The sequence below is a fragment of the Hippichthys cyanospilos genome, chromosome 6, assembly GCF_059441005.1.
Source record: "Hippichthys cyanospilos isolate Australia breed blue-spotted pipefish chromosome 6, RoL_Hcya_1.0, whole genome shotgun sequence".
NCBI classification, from domain to species: Eukaryota; Metazoa; Chordata; class Actinopteri; order Syngnathiformes; family Syngnathidae; genus Hippichthys; species Hippichthys cyanospilos.
The window spans coordinates 8,198,970-8,219,954 of NC_142374.1; the positions used below are offsets into that span (position 1 = coordinate 8,198,970).

At 39.2% G+C, this 20,985-nt stretch overlaps 1 protein-coding gene across 2 annotated transcripts in view; it reads right to left on the bottom strand.

Moving 5' to 3' along the window:
* Window positions 1–20,316, bottom strand: part of LOC148422035 (uncharacterized) — a 23,805-nt gene extending 3,489 nt beyond the window's left edge. The window contains exons 1-13 of one of the 2 annotated variants that reach the window (XM_088417283.1): window positions 20,107–20,316; window positions 8,865–8,932; window positions 8,339–8,424; window positions 8,187–8,226; window positions 7,990–8,070; window positions 7,623–7,730; window positions 7,430–7,539; window positions 4,378–4,426; window positions 3,096–3,216; window positions 2,388–2,482; window positions 2,157–2,222; window positions 1,309–1,408; window positions 105–257 (exon numbers count right to left, since the gene is read on the bottom strand). In XM_088417283.1, coding sequence (XP_088273409.1) covers window positions 105–257; window positions 1,309–1,408; window positions 2,157–2,222; window positions 2,388–2,482; window positions 3,096–3,216; window positions 4,378–4,426; window positions 7,430–7,539; window positions 7,623–7,730; window positions 7,990–8,070; window positions 8,187–8,226; window positions 8,339–8,424; window positions 8,865–8,932; window positions 20,107–20,167 — 1,138 coding nt within the window. In that variant the 5' untranslated portion in view covers window positions 20,168–20,316. Of the gene's footprint in view, window positions 1–104; window positions 258–1,308; window positions 1,409–2,156; window positions 2,223–2,387; window positions 2,483–3,095; window positions 3,217–4,377; window positions 4,427–7,429; window positions 7,540–7,622; window positions 7,731–7,989; window positions 8,071–8,186; window positions 8,297–8,338; window positions 8,425–8,864; window positions 8,933–20,106 lie in introns of those variants that run through there. The other variant, XM_088417285.1, reaches the window with a different exon arrangement.
* Window positions 20,317–20,985: the final 669 nt, after the last annotated feature.

The following is a 20,985-nucleotide window of genomic DNA, read 5'->3' on the forward strand; positions in this document are numbered from 1 at the left end:
AGTTCAGTATTAATTTACAAAGTAGGAAGAAAAAAAAAGTAAAACATTTCTAAACTTTTGATCAGTACTGTATGCAAATATGTTAGCGTGGGGAAAGATCGTACCGGGAGGAGGATGGTCCAGCTTTTTACTGCGTAGCTCAGACATGGCAGCCTGTAGTTGCTCCACAACTTCGTCATCTGGAATTAGGTATGAAGCTGCCAGCTGCTCCTGAAGGAACTCTCTCAGGTCCTCCAAGTGAAACTTCAGCAAACGCTCTGATTGGACACAAAATACATTTCATCAACACGTAGTCTTAGTAAAGTGTGGTCCCATAGCCATCGTAGTGTGCGTGCTTCAAAAATCATTCCATTCTCTTAGTTCACGGTTGGATAGCACCGCATTTTAAACATTGCCCTTTTAAATTCAATTTCTATAAATACTGTATACACTACAAGGCGGGCTCATCCATTAGGGAGAAAGGCACATGCTATGGGAACCGGACACTGGGGGGCACTAAAAGCTTCACCTATTTCTACAGAATTAACTACAAATTTCGAGCCAATGGAAAAGAAGAATTAACATGTGTTATTTAACCAAATGGAATATGAAATGGTATTGAGCAACTCAAGTTGAAATTCTTATTTTTAAAAACTGTCACATGAAACGGCAAAAAAGATGACACAACTAAACAGTTAAATGACCTCATTTGTTGTGGAGGAAAGTGAAATATGATTAAAATTGAATCTACTTACATTTCCTGCAGTCATTTACGTACAGTCCCAAATCTAATGCGAATGCGCCCAACTCTTTGCCAGTGACATATGTGAGAAATGAAATATCTTGACGAAATGTCAAACTACGTGTTGTTAAAATAAAAAGAGAGCAAAGAAAAATATGACTTTATCAAGCAAGTTTAGCCTAGGGCGCCACATTGGCTACGGCCAGCCCTGTATATACGTATACAATGATGGTCTTCTTATGATGTGGCATGCAAATTAGTTTGAGACACCTGTACTGTAAAGTCGCAACAATTCATGATGCAGTTAACGGCGGTATTTTCTCAAGACACTTGTTAAGCGTATTCACTGTGTCAACGTGATGCTCAAACTGCAGAAGCAACCAATGAAAAGTAAGCCTTCCATTCTTCTCCACAGCAACCACTTGCATTATGTAAGCCATCCGGTGAGGCGGCGGCCAACCAGAAAGCTGCGCACGGTGGTATAGCAACAGCAGCCATGCTGCGTTCAGAAATCTGCGTATCATGCGTCCAACACATACTGTACAGGCACAAGGCACGGAAGACTGGCCAATGGGCCTCACACTCACTCTTGTGTAACTTGAGGGTTGTGTAAGCCATGGCAGTCAGCATCTTCTCCCCCTCCAGAATATAGATGTCCCATAAGCGCAGGGTGAGGGTGAAGGGGCTCTGTTATGTAACGAGACAGCACAGAGACCATCTGATTTGAAAAAATGATATAACATACTGTATATGCTGTGATTATTTCTAATTCATTAATCCATGAAATTGTCTACACAAAATTACTCATTTTCAATTAAAGATAAATAAAGATAATTCCTTGAAATGGTGGTTTATATTATACGAAGTAGGGAAAAGCAGGGACCATTAGTAGCGGTAATGGTTCACATAGCCAGGGTGCAAGCTGAGATAGGCTGCAGCAGTTTTTCTAAGCTGGTGTGTGGGGTCCCTGAAATGGGTTGTGGATCCATTTTGGGTGGGTCACAGACAGCGAGTATTTTATTTTATTTATTTATTTTTACGAATTCTGATTTGTTTTGCCTAGTAGGGAGGCAGAGCTACCAAGGTCCCACATAGAGTAAATTAGAAAAGAAAAAAGAAACGTTACCCCTTTGTAGTTTAATCTGTAAACATATCAAGTGCAACGCTGCTTGTGCCCAGTGGAGAGCATTCCAAGCAATATGCTATTGGCGGTACATTCAACCATTTTGGAATAAAATAGATTTAAAAAGAAACATCACAGTTTTAGGGGCTTTATTTACATCTCTCAATTTTTCTTCTATCTTCTCATAAAGTGGCTCGTGACTGGAACAGTTGGAAAGTGTAAAGACCTAATGAACCATAGCACCCCTGCGATGGTGTACAGGAAAAGCCTAACAGGAAGATGGATGGAGCGGAAATCAAAGGAAACACTCACTCGGTCAATGAAACACTGGAGGAACCACTTGGTGGTGTAAACCCCGCATGACATCTGCTCCTTGTCCTGTGAAGCAGACATTCATGAGGGAAAGTCATGTTAAGATTCTCATCGTGCAAATGAATGTGCGTAATCATGAAAAATGAAAGCACTGGTGATGGATGATGTGAATGTCTTTAAATCCTCCAAAACAGAGAAAGAGAGGACTGATCAGAGTGCGCTGTCACTCACCAGGTGCTTCCTCAGTTTAGGCAGCGTTTTGGAAAGTATCCGCTCATGGTGGGCCTGGAAACGCAGCAGTTTGGGAAATCCCGGGATGAAGAAACCTAGCGCAGTGGAAAAACACACATCAGCAGACCATAGATGGCGGGTGGGAAAGACATATTATTTAAAATTAAACCTCTTACACCAACTGTACTAAAGGGTAAATGACATTCCTAACTCACTTGCACTGATAGCAAGTTACCAAGAGTACCAGCGATTTTAGAGCCTTTAACATGCTGATATGATTTCTTGTGTGACACCTCTAGCACCTGAACAGTGGTTTCATTCGATAATATCAGCATTATGAATTTTGGTGGCTAAATAATCATCTATTTTGTGAAATACGAGCACTGGAGTGATGCCAACTTAGATCGTTGTTGTACTTTTTTCATTCCTACTTCTAATGATGATCATAAAACGTGATGTAATATACTGTACACATATAGATACAGTGTGTTCCCTGTTTGAAGATAAGCTTTGGACCGTCTGATTAAAATTCCTTTTGAGTGTTTTGTTCCAATGTGGTAATAAAGTGCCCATTCCCCATCTTCCCATCTAATGTTGATTTCACCTTTGATGTGTTCAGATGCATACTGTACTGTGTATATACCAAGAAGCTGATGCTTGTCCAACAATTTTTCAGCTCTGATTCAGATTTAATATGTGTCATCTCACCATGCATGGCATGCTTGCTGTTGGTGAGGAGCTGGGACAGAGCCCAGAAGGCGTCCTCTTCATTCAGGTACATGAGCAGGATAGCAGCGATCTGACTCATCCCCTGACAGTAGCTCACCTCCTGGGAAACAGGACAGAGGAGTCATTTCATCTTCACTGGCAAATAAGAGGAATAATTCATAATTCAACAGAACACGCACAGGGATAGACACGGGGGTTTAAGAGGGTACTAAATGTGAGATGGACTTTTTTTTCCTTCCCACTTAGACCAAACAGACCTCCTGTATGCCCTGTGACAGTATTACAAACATTTACACCATGGTTGTTCAAATATTTACTGTAGTCCAATGTACGCTTTCAGAATTGTCATTTATTCGCCCTGAATTTCTACCACCTTGAACCCAAATCTAGTAACATGAACAAACTGCCCATATCCATATTTGGGCCTAAGAATTGCCCATTTGCAGTACCCTTGAAAGGATAAAAGTGAATAAGATTACGCTGAGGTTACACAACATTCTTCACATTCTTCTCTGCTGTCACATAGGCGAAAGGACAAACCCCATCCGCTCAACATCACCAAGAGTACCCTTCCTCCTATGTTTTCACTCTGGTGCTTTCCCACTGACCCAGTTTCATTGAGCAATTTGTGAGTGGAGGGAAATAAGGAAAAGAGCATTAGCACATGCCCATTTCCTATGGCTCAAACACCTCTTCCACACAGGAACTGTCAACATATCCTTACCAGAAAAGAAAAAAAAAAAAAAAAAAAAAACAGGATGGTAGTTAGTGAGCATTGAAATGTTCTGTTATTTGTAAAAGGAAAATATAAAAATTTGGCAAGCCACTCCAAATGACAGCAATCTGTGTGTTACACACAGTATATAACATTCTAATACTATACAGGCAGGAATCCATTCAGTAGTGTATGTGTATATACTGTATGATCACCACGTGAAGCTTGTGGGGTAGGTGTGAATAAGCATGCATATTCAGTTGATCGTTTGATTATATTTACATACTTTGAAATCAAAACCTTAAATGATGTATTACAAAATATGCCAAACATGACAGAGAGAGGACAATTCATTTCTCACATTTTTGTGTTATTTATAAGATTTCAGCTAGTTACTGTTTTGTAAATGTGCATTGTAAACTGTAATGAGTCGTAACTACAGCACCACTTTTCCTTTTTCCAGGCTCTGTATCAATGCATGTGGGACTGCATTATGTCATGCACTTATAATTGCATAAGCTCCAAATGTGTATTCCCAAATCTTACCGTATTGTAGACAGAATAGGCTGCCAGTACATGAAAGAGTGCCTGTTGCCTGAAAGGGACACATAGAAACTGAGTTACCATGAAATTATGACTATGCAATTAGAGAAGCTGAAGTAGCACACTTGATTTTCTTACATCTATTAAATAAAGATTAAATGTTGATATCTCCAAATTAAATCCATTAGCCAGCATATCAACAATTAAAAAGAATCTCTGGCTGAAAAATAGCATGAATAAAGAAATGTATTAGATTGAAATAAGTGTGGCGGCTCGTTGGCGCAGTGGTTAGCACGTCCGCCTCACAGTTCAGGGTCCTGAGTTCAAAGCCATTTTGCGCCGGCCTCCCTGAAAGCAGCCCACGCGTGTTCTCTCCGGGCTCTCTGGCTTCTTCCCACATTCCAAAAACATGCATGGCAGGTGTATTGGACGTTCTAAATTGTCCTTTAGGTGTGATTGGGTGCGTGAATGGTTGTTCGTCTCAGGGTGCCGTACAATTGGCTGGCAATCAGTCCAGTGTATGCCCAGTCCAGTGTCAACCAACTACTGCCCGAAGACTGCTGGGATAGGCACCAGGATGGATGAATGTAATGAGACGTGACTAAGCGGCACCATAACATTATACTCTCAGATTCATGTGAATATTCCAACTAACTAAAAGCCATTTTTTTCTGTTCAGGAATACAAGTATGGATGGAACAAGAGATCGACAGGCGGATTGACACAGGTCTGCTGTGTTGTGGGCGTTGTACCGGCCTGCTGTGGTGAAGAAAGAGCTGAGCCGAAAGGCTAAGCTCTCTATTTACCGGTCGATCTACGTTCCTGCCCTCAACTATGGTCACGAGCTGTGGGTTGTTACCAAAAGAAAGAGATCCTGGATAGAAGCGGCCGAGATTAGTTCTCTCCGCAGGGTATCTGGGCTCTCCCTTAGAGATAGGGTAAAAAGTTTGATCATCCGGGAGAGGCTCAGTCCCGAGCCTCTGCTCCTCCACATAGATAGGAGCCAGTTGAGGTGGTTTGGGCATCTGGTTAGGATACCTTCCAGAAGCCTACCCGTTGAGGTGTTCCCCCCATGTCCCACAGGGAGGATGCCCCACAGGGAGGATGCCCCAGGGAAGACCCAGGACACGCTGGAGGGATTATGTCTCTCGGCTGACCTGAGAATGCCTGGAGGTCTTCCCGGAGGAGCTGAACGAAATGGCTGCCGAGAGGGAAGTCTGGGCTTCTCTGCGCAAGCTGCTGCCCCCGTGACCCGAATCCGGAATACACCGGTAGAATATGGATGGATGGATGGATGGATGGAAGGAAGGAATACAAGCAACTAAATATAATTTGAAGTTGATAGATTTCATAATGTACTTACTATTTTACTACTATTTTTTCATCATTTTTTAGAAAACGTTTTTTATGCATTGAATGTGAGTATAGCAACTACTGATTGTAAAACTATACAGAACATGCTTTATATGTTGATTATTATAAATATACAGAAATCGGTTACAGTACAGTATTGTACTACTATTATGAGGGAGAACTTCCTCTTCTAGTCTGATTCTTCAGTTCCTCTTTGAGGTGAAAAGGGCCTATATGTAAAGTAAGTGAACTAAGTTAGTGAATCAACTCATCAATTAGTCAGTCATTTATTTATTTTTTGTTGAACAGCATGTTCCCACAGTAATGCAATCCCATTGAAATAATGAATGAATGGTTTTATTGATTGTTCTGGGCAGGTCAATACATAAAACCTACCGTGTGTGCGTGTGTGTATGTGTGCGTGCATTTGCACATGGCATTATATGCAACACAGAGGATGTCTCCCATCCAGGCTCCCTTAGAAAATACACCTTTTAAAGACACTGACTGAGACAGGAAAGGAGCTTTAAATAGTGGCCGGTGTTGATGTGTGTTTGGAAATGCGTGTGTGGGGGTGTGTATAGGTGTGTGTGTGTGTGTGTGTGTGTGCATGAGTGTAAGCATGCGGTGTAGAGGACAGCGGTCGTCTTGTAGGGAAAGAGTGGGCAACAAAGCAGGAAGGAGCTGTGTTTTGGTCTCCCCCGGTCTCAACTATTGCGTGGGGTGTGTGTGTGTGTATTTGTTGGGGGGGGCCCAAGCCCACCAAGCAAATGACAAAAAGCAATTAGAAAAGTTTGACATGAACTCTCAAATGTATGTTTTCTTCCATACCTAAATCTATGTTATGTCAAATTAATAGGTCATTGCGGATAAGAATTGTTCTGTATGAGCACTTGATGTCAGTGCACATTTTTGAATAAATGCCATTTCCTGTGGGGCTTCGTTGCACTGACAGGAAGGCTAATAAAATAGAGAGGAGGAAACTAGCACTTCAGTCTGTTTGCTCGCATGTGTGTGTATGTGTGAATGTGCGTGTGTTGGGGGACCTCCCAACTCACACACGCCAAAGGTCACGCTCAACCGGACACCAGCATGAACAAATTTGTTTTGAGAAAAGCAAAAAAAATAAAATTAAAATAAAAAAGAACTCTGGATGATCCCATACATACCGAAAGACAACAATCCAAGATATTTGTGATGAAAACTTTTTGCGCCGTCAGGTCCATTGCAAGGATAATGAAATAATGTAACACTAAACATTAGACGTAAAATTAGAATATTGACAGTGACTTAACAGCTCTGCGTATGTACTTTGGTGCTAGGGATGGCTCGACGCCTAATTTTTACTTCAGCCTCAAGGATCAGCCGATACAATCATATATTGGTCCGTTTTTTCTATGTTGTCAGTATCAAGCAAAGTACAACATCTAAAAAAAGACCACATTCACGATATAAGTTATCTGGCCTCCACAAGGAGTGTTTCCCAATCAGGGGTAGTTGTGCACTTCAGGGTAAATGAGGACTTTGCAGGGGTATGTGTAAACATGGAATAATTTAATGCCCAAAACAATAAACAGTGGCCGTGTCGATTTAGGTGTCAAACAAATGATACTTGTCAAGAACCTTCTGCAATTTACTGATGTAGCAGTCATTGCTATTTGGTGCATGGAATCCATATTTGAACGTCTTAAAAAACACTCACTTGACTCCAAAGCGGTCCATGAACATGATGTGGTTCCGGAAGGTTCTATTCACATCCAAGTCAATCTGTTTGATCTCTGTGGAGAAGTTGCGAGCTTGCAGCTTCATTTTCTGAAAAAAAGAAAAGTGCAAGACAAATGTCATGAGACTTGCTGGTGAGATCTAATGCATGGCAGATCTAGTATGATTCATACCTCATATTTTCCCTCATTGTCTTTTTTAACCTTCTCTATGTCCAAAAGTAAGGCCCAAACCTGGCCTCTTAGCTGGAGGGGGATGCCTTTATAAACACGCTTCATCAACTGAAAATCATGACACAGTGATGACATAAACAATGGCATTTTAATGAAGAGATTGCGGCTTAAATGGAAAATCCTAGACAATTGAATTCAATTAAAGAAAAAAAAAAAACAACTCGAGACAATTATAAATTAGGCAACTACACAAAATTGGATGAAGTCTCAATATCTGCCAAGTAAGTAAGTAGCCAAGTATACCTGTACATATATCAATCACCAGTAAAAGCTTATACAATATAAATAATTGGCATGTTCAAGGCACCTTGTCACTGTTCTTATATTTGCTCCAGTTCTTCACCATCTTCAGCCACTTCTCCACACGCTCTATCTCCTGATGCTTTTGCTGGGAAGGGCAAATATGGACAATGCATAAATGCAAGGACATATAGACAGTAGGAGATGGAGGACAAAATTTGATCATAATGGTTAAGTTGAGCAAGGCTCCACTGAAACAAATACCTTTTCTTCAAGCACACTTGGTGTTGGTAACTCCTTCTCACTTGAAGATTGAGACAAGAGGATAAACGATGAATTACCAAGAAATGCCAAAAGAAACGGAGGAATATGATCTGAGAGAAAAATAAGGGAGCCCTTTCAACTGGTCAACTTACTGAAGGAAGCCGAAGCGGTCTGTCACCTTATAGATGCTGTAGTCAGCATCTTCCCAAGGGTCAATACTGACACCCTCTTGCCTGCCCTGAAAAAAAAGAAAAAAAAAAAAACAAGACAAGCCAAAAGCATGAAGAGAAAAAGTTGTTCATGAGTTTGTTGTAATGAGTTTGGGTGACGAGAAGCCAAAGATTGTCTTTTCAAATCTTCGTTAACCCTTTAGTTTGGCATATTGTTCATTGAAACCCTAACCCTATGTCTCAAAAAAACTGCTGTTTGTCACCGATAATAAGCAATTCTTTTTTGAAATGCAAAACAAAGCAAAAATGCAGTTTTTATTGACATGAACATTAAAAAGGTACATTTTAGAGCTGTAAATTTAATCCTGTGATATTCTTGCTTACGCTTATGCCGTCAGAATATAAAACTGCCCCATGCCTATCGTTCACTAAATATGTTAATATTGTCTGCATGAGGCGTGAACATAATTGTTAGATGCCGCCAAGTATGTGTTTCTGTTTTTCTCACCTTGTCATATTTGGAAATGATGTCAGCACGCTCCTCCGCTATCAGGGTGTCTATGTCCTTCTTCATGGCTAAAAAAAAAAATAAGGTAGAGAGAACTTCTTAGCAGGAGTCACAAAAACAATTAATTCGGCTTTAAATTATGAGAATCTTGACAACACAAATTCCTACCATTTTGGAGAACGGAAACTGACTGACTGGCCTAGTCATTTCTAATGAAACTCTGTAAAGTTATTACATCACAATACTTCTATGCTCATTCATTCTGTGAATCCCTTCAGGGTGTTTATTCACTATACATAGATGAGGCATTTGGATGGCGAAAGAATACCTATTACCTACTCATCGACAAATATACAGAGAAATAGTTGCATGTCAAGCAAAAGAAGTGGGTGTATTTGTTAAAGACAATGTTTGCGTGGCTCGAGAATTCAACGTTAAAGGGGAAATTAAGACAAAGGTTTTCTTTTCAATAAACTAATTATATGCGCTCACACTAGTCTAACCACAGTATTTTGATCATTACCATGACAGTAACTACCGTCACAAAATGTTTTCTGGATTTGGTAATGTAACATTTACGAGCTAAGCCCTAAGGCACTGCGACGTCATTTTCAGTGTGAGTGAGCACAGGGCTAAATGGTTGGCCACAAGATGGATAATAAAGGGAGGATTTTGCTGCCAAATTCATGGCACTCAAATGCATTATTATTCCAAAAACTGTGTTAAACTAGTGGGGGTTTATTGAACATATTGTACATTTTTGACTGGATTTATGATTTAAGTGAGTGTGATTACAACTTTTCCTCTTGCAATGTGAAAATTCTGTATGAGGAAGACTTTCACTGATATTTCCCAAAACGTGGTGCCAGCTAACACCCCAGCCAATTTGAGTGGTGTGCTGTGGCATTATAGTTAATAAAGCAGAATCTCCAAAAGTAGAACCAAAAAACAGATCAAGAATGCATCCATCTATTTTCAATTGTGCTTGTCATGGAAGTACTGGAGTCTATCCCACCTGACTTTTGGCATACATCCAATAGACAATTACAACATGCATGCTTGAATGTGGCAGAAAGCAACAGTTCTGCAGAAAGACCATGCAAGCACAGGGGAAACACTCAAATGCTACACAGGAAGGTCGCAACTATGAGTCGGACCGCAAACCACAAACATTTGTCATTGTGCTGCTGAGGATGAGATAGTAAAGTCCCAAAAATGTAAATTAACTTCGAACGTTAGCTGTGAATAAGATCGCCGGCAAATGCTAGGCTCATCGACACTTTTAGAGGGTCATTTATTTCTTACTGTTTTAACATGTTCCCAACTTTTTTTTTTTTTAACTTGACCTTTCAAAACATTCAAAACTGTACAATCATGAAACATTCCATGACGACAAAAGTTTGACAGAGGACGTGTGTTTTTTCCATTTCCACTCTTTCCTATGGGAAATCCAATGTATAAATCAATCTGGAATGTAGTTTGTTTGGCCATGGAAATTCCACTGTATTTCTCATTCCGAATGAACTGGGAGGACAGATTAAGCTATGAACACACATATGTTACAAGGTGCATTAGGTTTCCAGTCAGTACGGCTTTGTTAAATCCGGACATATGATTTACATATGGCCACACAAACAGCTAGATTTGTGAGGCAAAACTTGTCAACATCAAAGGTTTTCATCCCAGTCAAAACAAGAAGATTCGTAACTATGATCCACGCTTTGTAAATGTGTCCTAGGGCTGTTTTGCTTCATCTTATAGGTTCAAACTGCTTACTTCCTGTGTTGAGTCTTCTGACTACAGATAGTATTGTGTAGGGGTCAGGAAGAAAAGGAAACCAGTGACTGCCACTCCTTCAACAACAGGTTGAACAAGAACAGCAAACAGTGTAAAACAAAACCTTTAAGCTGAATTAAGTATCAAATTAGCAGTTCACATTTGAGCTATTATTATTTTGCCTGTACAGCTGAGGCACATTTCAAATTGTGTCGGTCCAGATGTTGAAATTTCAAGATAGGTTAAAAAAAGACATTAGTCAAGGACATTGTGTTAGACAGGAGGAAGCGGCAGAAAGCAAAATCCAGCATCACACCTGGGGTTACATTGAAGCTACTACATTCATTTGCAGTGCATTGTTATTAATTCCGTCTTCCCAAGGAAATATTTTTATGCTTTTTAAGAGTTCAGACACTCAATCTTATGTCCTTATTTGTATTTTATTTTAAAAAAAAATTCCAATGCTAGGCTAAAGGGCAAAGACAAACAATATGCAAATTTCACAGAAAGCAAAACATGTATCATGTGTTTGTCAAAACAAAGTCACATAATTGAGTTGTGATGATGTGGCTAGGTAAGGTGGGTGTTTTTTTTGTTTTTTTTTAAATATGTAATAAAATAAAGTACCTTGAGTAACCCAGCGACAACTCTCGTGACTAAATAGTGATAACCTGCTTGCTTCTTAACTTGCAAACTTGTTCTTAGTACACATTTGTGACCACAAACAAAGTGTTCTGAATTCTAGCTATCTCATTTTGTGGTTTAAAGACAACATGTGGTCAGCTGTCCTTGGGTGAGGGAAAAAAAAATGCCAAACTTAGTGGAGCTCTGAGCAGGTTATTTGGGGCAGTATTTGTCCAGATTAATCAACAGAGCGAAAATAATGATTGATCTTACATTTATTTAAGAACTCATTAAATGTTATTGCTGGAGGTGTTGTGAGACTATCTGAATGTTCCTTGCCTTGCTGAAATGCACAGTATTTTGACTCAACACAGGCATATAAATTTATCATTGAACTTTTTTGTAAAGTCTATAAATGCACGGGAACACAAACATGCTATTTATTCCTCTTTAGAATAAGGATAACGCCCTGAGAGCAAGAAAACGAGAGCGGAAGAGAGAGAGAGAGAGAGAGAGAGAGAGAGAGAGAGAGAGAGAGAGAGAGAGAGAGAGACAGAGCAAGAAAATGAGAGAGCAAGAGAGCGTGCGAGAAAAAGAGTCTTATCTGCATACAGAGTCAATATGCACTCTTAGTTTGTAAACACAGAAATGTCTATTGACTAATCCAAAATGTTAGTTATCAGTGCAGCTCTCTCCATTTCCTTCATCCCCCCCGATCATCTATTTTTGTGTCTATAATCAAACTTGATCTTATTTGGGATTTACAACCGAGGATTACATTCGAGAAAATGAAAATCTTAGATTAAGAGTCTGGCGTTTGTAAAGTAACTCAACTGAAAGACCCGAAAAGACCTTTTTGGCACAGGATGATTAGTCAATCCTCAGTGGTCATCCAAACACTATAGTAAGTAAGCCTTTAACAACACATGGTGCAGAGTTGCATTGGGTTGAATGCATTAACTCCATCACAGAAACGAATTGTATCTCTATCATAACATGGGTAACCTTTTGAAGGTTGGGTTTGAGGGTATTTTCAGATACTGTATATGCCACATTCTTTACAACAAAAGCAACACCAAAAAAAAGGCACATCTGCTTTGTAGGACAGATGAGTCCTCGCCATCTGTTGTAATCAAGCCCAAAGCTTTTGTCTTGATGCTGTTGTTCATTCCGCTGTATACTAAAAATAAAACAGGACCAGTTCTATACTGAAGCAACACTATGTTGTTTCATTGACACTTCCGGTGGTCAAATGACATACAAATTGCAACAATGCTGTTTGGGGTTGTGATGGTTAAAAACTTTCCTAGCTAATTCAAGGTGAATAGTGTAATTCAACTTATCCATAAATACACCAATGTCTCCCATGAAAGTCCCTTACCTGTATAATATCAATGCCCCCAAAATTCATCATGCTCAAAATATCCACACACCCAGGTGGTTTTCCGAGGACACATTGGGCAATAGCCATAAGGTTCATTCAGATATACCCACAACGTACTGATGGAGACAACACTATAATCCATCACAATATCAATGTACATGATGCCAGATTATTAGTGTTTAGGGAAATTGTCACCTTTGCTATCATTTCAGAAAAAAAAAAACTCCAAATGCCAGGTTGTGTTATACCATCATTCGCAAAAATACGCTGGAAAAAGTGACCACATTGCTGTAATTTACACATCAGATTTGAGATCCCATTCACATGGTTGTGGCTGACTTTAATCAATATTCGAGCTTAAGTGAGCTCATGTCTTAGGAAAGTAAAAGAATAAGAAAAAATATGGCGACAAAAGGGATGGAGGCTGATGAATGCAAGTGAGTACCAATGATTCAAATGTTATTAGCTTTGTGTTCTATACATGATAGACAGGAAGCTGATCACAGGGTCTTAAATACAATAGGCCTTTTGCATATTTTTCATGTGAGCAAATTGTTTTCAAAGCAAGACAAAGAAACTATATTTAGTTGTAGGTTAGGGTTATTCTCATCAAACATGGAGAAGAGCTCTGAAAAATGGTCATGAATCGAAGAAATGTTACAACACTGGGTGTTTACATGCAGTCAATAAACATTTTGAAACCTAACTAGTGGCAATATTTGTTTTTTTAAATGCCATGTAAATAGACGCGATAACCCTTAATACGCCCACATTTGGGTTTTTAAAACCCTGAATAAGACCCCTGGATTATAATTTTTCTGATCCAAATGTAGTCAATAAAAAACAGTGACTGGGCCACTAGTTTGTGTTACGCACATGCTCTAACCACAAGAAATGTGGGGGTCATTCCAGAATTGGTGGATATTTTACATCCCACCCATCAATTTTATATAATTCACATACAAATACTAAAAGATGCCTTTTCTGAGTAAATGTACTTGTCCTATAAAAAGCCAAGAGAAAAGAATGCTTGAAACTAGTTTCAAATATACGTCTGGAGTACCACTAAAATGGCATTTTTCTCTTGTCCCGGACAGTGACCAAATTGATTCTCAATTGAAACAGTTCAAATGTAATTTAAATTTCATTTTTGAGGGGCATTATTTGTTTCATTGGTGTCTTTTCTAACTGTGGAAATGTTTGTTTTAGTGACCAAATTACATTTCAATTGAAACAGTTCAAATGGAACTTAAATAGCATTTTTTTGGTGTTACGTATTTGTTTCGTTGCTGTCTCTTGCAACTGTGGGATCGTTTGCTTTTATAAACAGAACATTTCAAATAAGAAGAATAATTATTATTTGAAATGTTCTGTTCTATTCATGGAACGTGTGTACCGCAACATGCATGCAACCCATAGCCTTTTGAGCATTGTTGAAGAAGAACATCAAACAGATTTCTGAACGGATGGATAGAGCAAACATATGTCCTCTCTTGTACTTTTCATATTTTTATGAGATAGTCAGCCTTACTTAAATGTCTCACTTTACCTTATGCAACCCTGTTATGCATATATTCCGAATAAGAGAATGTTTTTTTTCCCTTCTTTTTTAAGTTTGTCTTCTTGGTCAGTCATAACAGCTAGCTAATCAAATATTAGTTTCTAATCTGAGAGAAAGCTCCAAGTACAAATTTGCCACCCTGTTACGAGCAACCTTGTTATTGTCATTAGAGTAAATCTATTTATTGATTAGCTCATGTAATGCAATTATTGATCTGAAAACTGAACTAATCAAGTTGATTACCTATTATTGATGAATATGTAGGAAAAAAATCATAAATAATCAGAAAAGTGAAGGTTTACTTTTCAAGACTTCTGAAGGCAAAATGTCCTCCAATTATGAAAAGACACTTAGGTCTTTTTGATACAAAAGTACTCATAATGTGGTCTTTTTGATACAAGAGTACTCAAAATGTGGTCACTGTGATGCCACTTAAACCTCGCCATAGTGATCAACCTGCATTATATAGCAACATGCTAAGAATTGTTTTTTCTGTGGAGTAAACAAACAGGGGGAAACTCAAGACGCTACAGAGCTTTTGTGACCGAGGAGTAAACCGATTACCTTGTCAATGTAGCAAGCGACATGAATTCAGTATGACTTTTAGTTAGCAAAAAGCATGAAGCAGAAATTATATTTATTTGCGACTTGACATTATTCGTAGCACAATTAATAAACCATATTAACTTACACATATAAAAGAAGATATTACAAATGTTTCATAAACACACGTTTTGTCATAACCCAACCTTAAATGTAATATTGACTGCATATAAACGTAGCTCGTGACTACTGAAATAAGACAATGTGGAACACCTTAATAAGACAAAAGTGGCTGAGGCAGCTGATAGGAAGACAAGGAACCGGGTAGGCAAGCACATCATGCAATAACAAGGATGGGCGAGTACTGTTACCACGTATCAGTATCTTGTCGAAACCTGGTATTGTGCTCATGCTGGTATTGGTCTGAAAAAAAAATGGTATCAAACATCCCTAACAATAATCTTACCATTTTATCAAATCAAATGTAAATCTCAACAAAAAACACCGTTCATGGCGATACTATTCAAATGAAACTTAATTCTCCTTTCAGGGATAATGAGTATCAAATTAAAATTCAACAAAACAAAACAAAACAAAAAAAACTGAAGGAAATATTTTTTTTTAAATGTATTTTTTGTTTGAGCCTCTTTTTCTCTAAATTACTTTTTGTGGAGAAGAAATGGTATTGAAAATAGTAGAAAAACGAGCATTTTGTGAACTATGGGTGAACCAGGGTGACAGTGGAAAAAGAAAAACGGCTCAGAATAGCTTGCGGTCCCTAAAGGAGCAGGAGCCATCACTGTGGCAGAGGCCCTATCATTCTTCCAAAACTGATAACACAGCAAGCACCCACTCACCAACACCACCCAAAACCTACCCAACAATTACCACATATTAAGGTTTATATGGTAAGACTCATGGTGGGCTCGTTCACTTCACTTTCACATGTGTTAGGCCAGAACACCCGTGCTCCTGTCATTGCTTCCCTTTCATTACCTTGGGGAGGGGGTGGACTGTCTAAATATAACAATGACCACACTAAGCTTTAGATACTGGGACGGCTGGCCAGCCAGTTGTTTCCCAGACTAGAATATTTTAGAAGGGTGGTAAGAGAGGGGCAAGAATGTCAAGAGAACATTATTCTTGCCAATAGTACCAGAAGATCATACTAAAGAAGCCAGACACACATACAGTATGAAGCATCTTCCTGGCAATGATGCAGTCATGATGAAGAAAATACAGTGCACAAAAACCAATCATCTATAACTGTTTGTCTGTTGTTAGGCCAATATAGACCATCTTAAAATTTCCCAGTCAACAAACCAATCTTCCTGAAGCAATCCCAGACCATAAAAAAGCACAAAGAATACTGAGAAAATGTTCACTGTTGGAATATCATTTTAAACTTGCAACTGTAGCACATGCTGGATTGTCTTTCATTGCCAAACAGACTAAATAATTCACGTGGCTGGGGAACCAGTCAGAGAATGTTACCTAGTTAAAATGAATTCAACCACTTCCACCATCTGCTAGTTTAAAGTCAAAAGCATTTGCCCCACTAGTGAGGATGATGCATGTTAGGGTTTTCGTGTCCAGCGATGTTTGCAAGCACAGAAAGAAGATTATGGTACTATACATGGAACGGGGCATTCCAGAGGTTAATGTCATTTCAATACGATCCTCCTGAACATGATGTATTCCTGAGCAGAAACAAATACAAGAGTGGGAACAATCACAGAGGGAATTTCCAAAATAGCCTAAAATAGCATTTATACCAACACAGTTATTTTGGATATCATTTCATGGGTCTTCTCAGTAGAGAAAGGTTGATTTTCCATTTTGAGTTAACGCGATTTGACTCATAGTGTTTTGTGTCAAGGAAAATTGGCATTTGGCATGTTTTTGTTGGTCCGTCATTTACAGTTCTGTCAGTACGTGGACACCCTTATGTCGTTGTCGGTCCGCCATTTTTGTAAATTTACCCAAACTGTAATGATCTGTCTATCGGTCCATCAGCCAATTACGAACGGCGTCACTTTCGTCACCACTTCGCTTCAACGCTCTCACCTCGCAGGCATACCAGAATCATTTGCTCAACTATGTTCAAACAATTTAGTCATTCAAATCAAAGCAAGCAAACACAAAAATCTCTTTGTACTTAATTCTCAACATTGCTTTTGACTTTAGGCCTGTAGAATAAATGCGGTGAGCAAGATGGTACACAGAATGCATTTCAGTTCATGAAACCATGATTCTGAAATGCAGCACAAGCGTTTACATCCCAGCCTGGCTACCTTCAAAGAGGACAAACTGTTGCTCAGTGCAATACACTATAACATATAATATATATATACATATATTAATATACATAATAATATACATATAATATATAACATGTAATAACACTTCTTTCTTAACAGTACGTAGCTACTACATACAAATGCTCTAGCACTGAAGAAGTTATTCCTGGGTGGATGCTTCCAAGTATATGGCAGTTTAAACATTTTGCAGAAATGTGGAAGATTTTACTGGGTGAGGTTACAAACTGTCAACAACAGTGATAGGTGACAGAGGGGGTAACGATTACAACAAACGATTAAAATGACAGATGAAGTCCACTGTTTCAATGTTTTGGTTCATCCTTTTTAAAATGTTTTCGCCGTTTGGCGGTCCGTCGGCAAAACATCGGTCCAGACAGTCCTTCGGTACTGACTGACTGCCCACTTTAGGAAGATTGTATCTATCTGCCTGTAGTTGCTCTTTCAATTAAGTTTTTACAATGTCACTACATTTTCAGAAGAGGATTCAAGGATGATCAGTAAACTGAAAAACGTACCAACTTACGGTGTTAAGAAGATGATGACATCTACTGTGTTCGTTTGTCATTTGAAGAAACTTGATGCAGTCAAACACTGATTAGTTACACTTTGCACACAAACTAATTTGAACCTTTGAAACTACAGTAAACAAATTCTCTAGGCCTAACTACGGAAACTGAATGAACTTTTTCCTTCAGCTTGGATTACCAAAACTGAACCCTACACAAATGTGGAAACCACATAGCACATCGGTGAGAGCAGTACAATGGAATGTGCCAAATCAAACGCCGTACAGGTCATATGCTTGAAAAGTACCCAAGAGTTTGAACTGCCATCCTGCAAGACGTAGGCATAACATGACAGATTTCAATATGCCATGGAGAATTCAGCTCAATAATTCATTTCAAGTATAGTTTGCGTCTCGTTCTGCTTTTCGGTGTGTGTTTTTGTAACACCACCACAAAAAGGAAGGTACTGATGGCAAAGAGGAACGCTTGATAATTGAACAGAAACTGAAGTGTTAAGTTGGAATCCAAAATGGCCAGAGCAATCTGATAATATTATTAAATATAAAAGAAAGAAGGGAAACTGGAGTGTGACGTTGTAACCAGTTATGGTCAAAGCAATGTGAAAATATTATCAAAGATAAAAAAGATTGGAAGGTGCAGCAAAAAAGTCCTCTGATGTACCGCTAACTTTTTTAAAACATGACTGCAATAAATTAACTCCAGTTCAGCCGACACAGTTACACTTAAACAATACATGTTTCACTTTACCAAAGACAGAGTGTTTTTATTTTATTTTAGCTTTTCAGAGATGAACATTCTTACTCTTATGTGACAATTAAATGATAAATATTAATGTAACTTGAGAGGTTTCAAGTCAAAAATAATTCTTTACACTAAAATAGGGCTGAAACAAGTCAGAGTAATTCAAGTACGTACTGTACTTGGTTCAAAAAAATGCTTGAGGCATTTTTTTCTTGCCCCAGATACTCGCTTATTCACGTACACATCTGAAAAAATATGTCAAGCCAATCACAGAAACAATTGTTAAGTTATTCACTGCTGGCGTGGTCAAATTGGACCTTTGACGTCTATAACCATCAATGGCAGTAAATGAGTTCACTAATTCACTGCAAGAGTAGGTAAAATTGATTTTTTTTTTTTAACAAATATGTTCCTGATTAATATTGTATTTGTGGAGTATGAATTCGAGCAGGCACATTGACTGGGTTTTGTCCAGTGCCTTGCATGGCCATTTTTGCCACTTGCTGTTGACTGAAAATGACATCACAGTTGCTCATGGCTAAGGTAATGTGAATGTCCCATCGTCAAACTCAGAGCACTACTGAGCTGTTATTGAGTATTACCTGAGCCCTTTGCAACTGTGATGTTATTTTCAATCGACAGCGAGGGGCCCAATGGCCACCTCCTGAAAGAGATAAAACAAGTGGATTTTTCCTCTTAATTCGGTTCACACAAACAAAATGTTAATCAGAACATCTTTAGACTGGTGGTGTTCCAAAGAACATAATACAGTAATGTGAACACAATGTTTGCCTCAACTTTCACTTTAAATTTCAGCCTCATGGGTTATGATGGCAAACAAATCAGATGTTGACCAGTGTTGCAGAACTCTTCAGCTTTTTTGCTTTGAGACACGCTTGTGATGTTTAAAACTTTGTGTCTCCATGTAATTTTACAGTAGGCGATACCTACAAATAGCAACATGCACATCTGCTACATCACGCCAATGACAAAAACACATAAACAGTGACATCTGGCATGGGATGGAGGATGAGCACTGTACTGCAGATTTCCGATTCAAATTGTCTGTGACCTGCCCCCCTCCCCCCAATATGAACCAGTTAGACGCCCAGTTGGCGTTCTAAAGAAGTCTGGGCATGGATGACATGGCACAGCAAAGCAGCAACCACTGGCCCACTTCCCAAGCTTAACAGCATCTGTGGTCAACGCAAAACCGTTCTAAGGTTCTAGTACAATCGAACTGGCGAAATGGCCTCATGCATTCATGTGAACAATTAAATGATGCTCAGGGTTGTTGGCAACGATTTGTTTTACTTGTTTACGACCTCACCCAGACGTCAATAGATACTTAAGGTAATACAGTGGTTTGCTATCATCGTGACGTTTACATGCAATTCAACTCCTTGGGAACGTCTGACTTGACATTTTCTCAAATTACACGTGGGAAATGAACGAACCTCTCTGATCATTGCGTTTAACTGTGTGTTTTTAAAGAAGTGGTAAACTTACAGCACTGTACGTCCTTCAGATGAGTGAGTTTCATCGGAGCGTTAACAGCAACTGACACGCGTTAGAAACTCACAACTCCTTTGCCGGTTCGGATAAATTTAAAATTGTAATATCGAGTGAAAAGGAGAGCGCAAATTGTTATGCGACATCCATCAAATAACTCAAACGCCAGCGTTAGTAGTCCTGTTATCAGATATTCATCAAACAAAAGATTGACGTTCAGCGTAAGATCTCTACTTCCGGCGACTCTGCTTACCTTTGGAGTGACTTCTCTTTTGCGCTGCACGACGAGTGTAAACAAAATCCACTATTCTCATTCTCTCCGTAGTCCAAAGAAGCCGCTCATGTTGGGATATTTACAAAATCTCCAAATCGAAGCTATGGTGGAACTTAATTTCGTTACCATTCCAAAGCAAATCATCTGCACATGCCACTAGCTGGCAGCCTGCTGCAGCTGTTCTGCACTCGGGGGCTCTTCGCTGCTGACAGTTGGAACTCACGCGCACGTGCGCGCGCTTGATTAGTGCGGGCGCGCGCTCGTCACGCGCGCACAGCCGTTTCGCACGTTTGATCTGAGTTCACTTCCGTCGCAGCACAGGTCTGCACGCTTATTTACGCTCCTCATTCTGTACACTTACTGTAATTCATTTACGATGGACTAGACAGATAGTGTAATTTATTTATATAAATTACACATTAGTGTTTTGTTTTTGGCGCGTGAATCGGAATCCTTTACGTACAGTAAAATACGCTGTTATGTCGAAAGTACTCGCTCCATCCAAATCCAATCAAATTGCGCCCCCTATTGATTCAAAAGGGAACACCCCCGTTTACCTACTTGAGCTCGTTTTACAAGTTTAATTCGTTTAAACCTCTAAAATTACATTCAATTACCCCCGCATGAAGCAAATGTACATGTTGTTCACTCGAAGGGACGGCTTAGACCGTGCCCAGAAGACGCTATAGCCCCGACGCCCATCAAAAATATGTGTAACATCAGGTCAATCCCCTCCAGCGTTTTATTTGACATTCTACTAAATAATGGTTCTCAAACAGGGATACATATACCCCTGTTATTTTTGCCTTTTTGAATTTAAGAGCAAAATATATGGAACATGAAGCAATTTATGACCAC